The 2,641-nt window shown below is 29.1% G+C and overlaps 1 protein-coding gene and 1 long non-coding RNA gene across 2 annotated transcripts; one reads left to right on the forward strand and one right to left on the reverse strand.

Moving 5' to 3' along the window:
- Positions 1–611: 611 nt before the first annotated feature.
- On the reverse strand, positions 612–999 carry LOC106792930. The gene is made up of 2 exons (XR_001382361.1): positions 908–999; positions 612–843 (listed from the first exon to the last, which is right to left on the reverse strand). It is a non-coding gene; the product is annotated as an uncharacterized LOC106792930 (long non-coding RNA).
- A 118-nt stretch (positions 1,000–1,117) lies between these two features.
- Positions 1,118–2,059, forward strand: LOC106792929 (prefoldin subunit 1). The gene is made up of 2 exons (XM_014759463.1): positions 1,118–1,407; positions 1,470–2,059. The coding sequence occupies exon 2, from the start codon at positions 1,488–1,490 to the stop codon at positions 1,866–1,868; it is 381 nt and encodes a 126-aa protein (XP_014614949.1). The 5' UTR covers positions 1,118–1,407; positions 1,470–1,487; the 3' UTR covers positions 1,869–2,059.
- The last annotated feature ends 582 nt before the right edge of the window (positions 2,060–2,641 follow it).

Raw genomic sequence — 2,641 nt, forward strand, 5'->3', positions numbered from 1 at the left:
AAAAAAAAAGGAGAGAAAGAAAAAAGGGCAGCTAACATATACCTACTCCGGTGGTATATACTATGTGCTGTTATATATATATATATATATATATATATATATATATATAATAAGAAAGGTGTACATAACGGCCGAGCTCGGACATTCGCACGATGGTCACCCTCATTAGAGGCTAAAGGGCAACCCATTGTATGATCAACATAAAAATCAATGTAAATTTTGATGGGACTTAAAAAAAAAAGTACAAAAAAAACAAAAAAAAAACAAAAAAGAAATACTATACCTAATGTTTCAATTAAATATTCAATGACTATGATGGTGGGAGAGACGATGAAGACGATGACGATGAAACTATTAATTTCATTAATTGAATATTTTTTAAATTCTTTTTTTCTCTCTCTCTATTTCTCTCGAAATTACCAAGGTGGTTCGTACCCGTAAGCTAGAAAGAGAAAAAGAGATAATCGAATAACGTAAAATTATTTGCCCTTTTTTCGTTCTCCCGAAAAGAGGAATAAAAAAAGAAAAAAAAGGAACGTTATAGGGAGGAGGGGAGAGGAGGGAGTGAGCCTAATAATAATGGTCGTAAGCCATAGAAAAATCTCACTCACCGCAAAGTGGTTCCTTCCACGTTCACGTTGACCAATGGCACAGAACAATAAATTTAATGCACAAAAATAAATGATTTTTTTGGATCCGGAGACTAAAGGAATACCGACCACGGACAGGGAAAGACAGAGCACAACGCGACAAAAGTAGAGAAACGATGCTAACGCTTGAAGTTGGTGCAAACAAAGGTCGATATCTAATATGGCGTATAACGTGTTTCGATCCTTCTAGACTCTAGGTCAGAAAGAGAAAGAAATAAATAGATCTACAAAGATTGAATGATATTAATGGAGTTTACCGTTACTCGTTATTTTTGTTAATTAATCGAGTCAGTTACTTGGTAACTAAATGTATTAATAAATTACTCTTTGTGAACTGTGTGAACAATAACTAACTTTACGTACTTCTTATATTTAAGGAGAATGTTCATGAAGGTTTATCGGTAACAACCAATCAGATTACGAGTTGACGATAATACGTTAATCAAAAGAGTTTTACGTAATACGTCAATTTATTACAGTGAAATTAATTGTTAGGATCGATTACATGTATTAAGAAATTATTACTAGAATCTGATATTTTACGTAACTTATTTGATTTTCAATGATATGTTTGATATGTCATGCGAATACGCCTTGATAAATTAGACTCGTTTCTCATATATGGGTGAACGTAGATGTGAGAATCATTATTTAACAATGTTGTATTATTACAAATTTGATTAAAGGATTATTAAAAAATAAAAATAAAAACAGAACGTCTCGTGTGTTTAAATATAAATTTAATTAATATATAAAGGTACGTATATATAGAAATATTAAATTATTGTAAAATGTTAATAAATATTTGATTCAAATTAGATATATTGAAGAAGAGACATGGCAAGAGTACCGGATCAAGAATTAAAAAAGGCATTTTCGGAATTGCATGAGAAAATGATAGACACCACACAAAAATTAAAACTTGCTGATGCTCAAATAGACAAATTAAAACGAACTAAACAACGTGCACAACTTACTGTTAAAGAGATAACCTCTTTGCCACCGGACACAAGAACTTACGAATCCATTGGTCGAATGTTTTTATTTGACGATATTGAAAATATTAAAATTGGTTTGGAAAATAGAATGAAAGTTGTCGACGAGAAGGTTCAAAGTTTAGAAAATAATAAAACTTATTTGCAAAAGAGCTTAAAAGAGAGTGAAAATAATCTGAGAGAAATGGTGCAGCAAAGACAAAGCAAAGATACTTCAGGTTAAACATTCATTTCTAAAAACTCATTCATTATATTTCAACGAATATGATACCATTTCATGAAAAATATTGATTTTTTTCGATACTTATTATTTTATTAAATATTTTAAATTACCATCACGATTACGTTTCACTCATCATTGTCTGTACTGAATTGTAATATTTTTTAAATGCTATTAAAAAATTAGTAATGTCTGTATGCGTTTCTTTTATTATCCAATATTGTATCTATTTTTTAAGGACCAAACAAACAATTTCTATGTTGCTACTCCTCGTTTATTTCAATACTTGTTTTTTATCATTCTTTCATAAAATCCCATAAATATAATTTCTACACTACTTTTAAAAACTTATCAATGCCAAAATAATAATTTGGCAGATTTCATAAGTAGAAAGTAAAATACTTGAATGTTTGCAAATTGAGTAGAAAAGACCGAATAATTAATATGTATATATATACCCACTTAACGCAGTCAAATCTTTTCTTTTCGTTTTTTTTTCTATCACGTAATTACTTACAATGATCATCCAACCAATGTAATGCATGTAGCACGAGATAATTTTGTTCTTTAGTTGTTGTTGTTACCACTTACAACTATGATATTTTCGAAAATTGCAGTGCGACAATATATACGCGTATGTACAAATGTATTATTATTATTATTATTATTATTATTATTATTATTATTATTTCTAAACTTATTGTTAGGTAAGGTAGAAGACAAAATTTCGAAGCATATATTGTAGACGTACACAGTGTTAAAAGAATTTTACTTTT

Source organism: Polistes canadensis, unplaced genomic scaffold, assembly GCF_001313835.1.
Source record: "Polistes canadensis isolate GaletaPanama2010 unplaced genomic scaffold, ASM131383v1 scaffold_1963, whole genome shotgun sequence".
Classification (NCBI taxonomy): Eukaryota; Metazoa; Arthropoda; class Insecta; order Hymenoptera; family Vespidae; genus Polistes; species Polistes canadensis.

What these genes read in the sequence shown, in the direction of transcription:
- LOC106792929 (XM_014759463.1), top strand. Translation starts at nt 1,488, where the DNA reads ATGGCAAGAGTACCGGATCAAGAATTAAAAAAGGCATTTTCGGAATTG.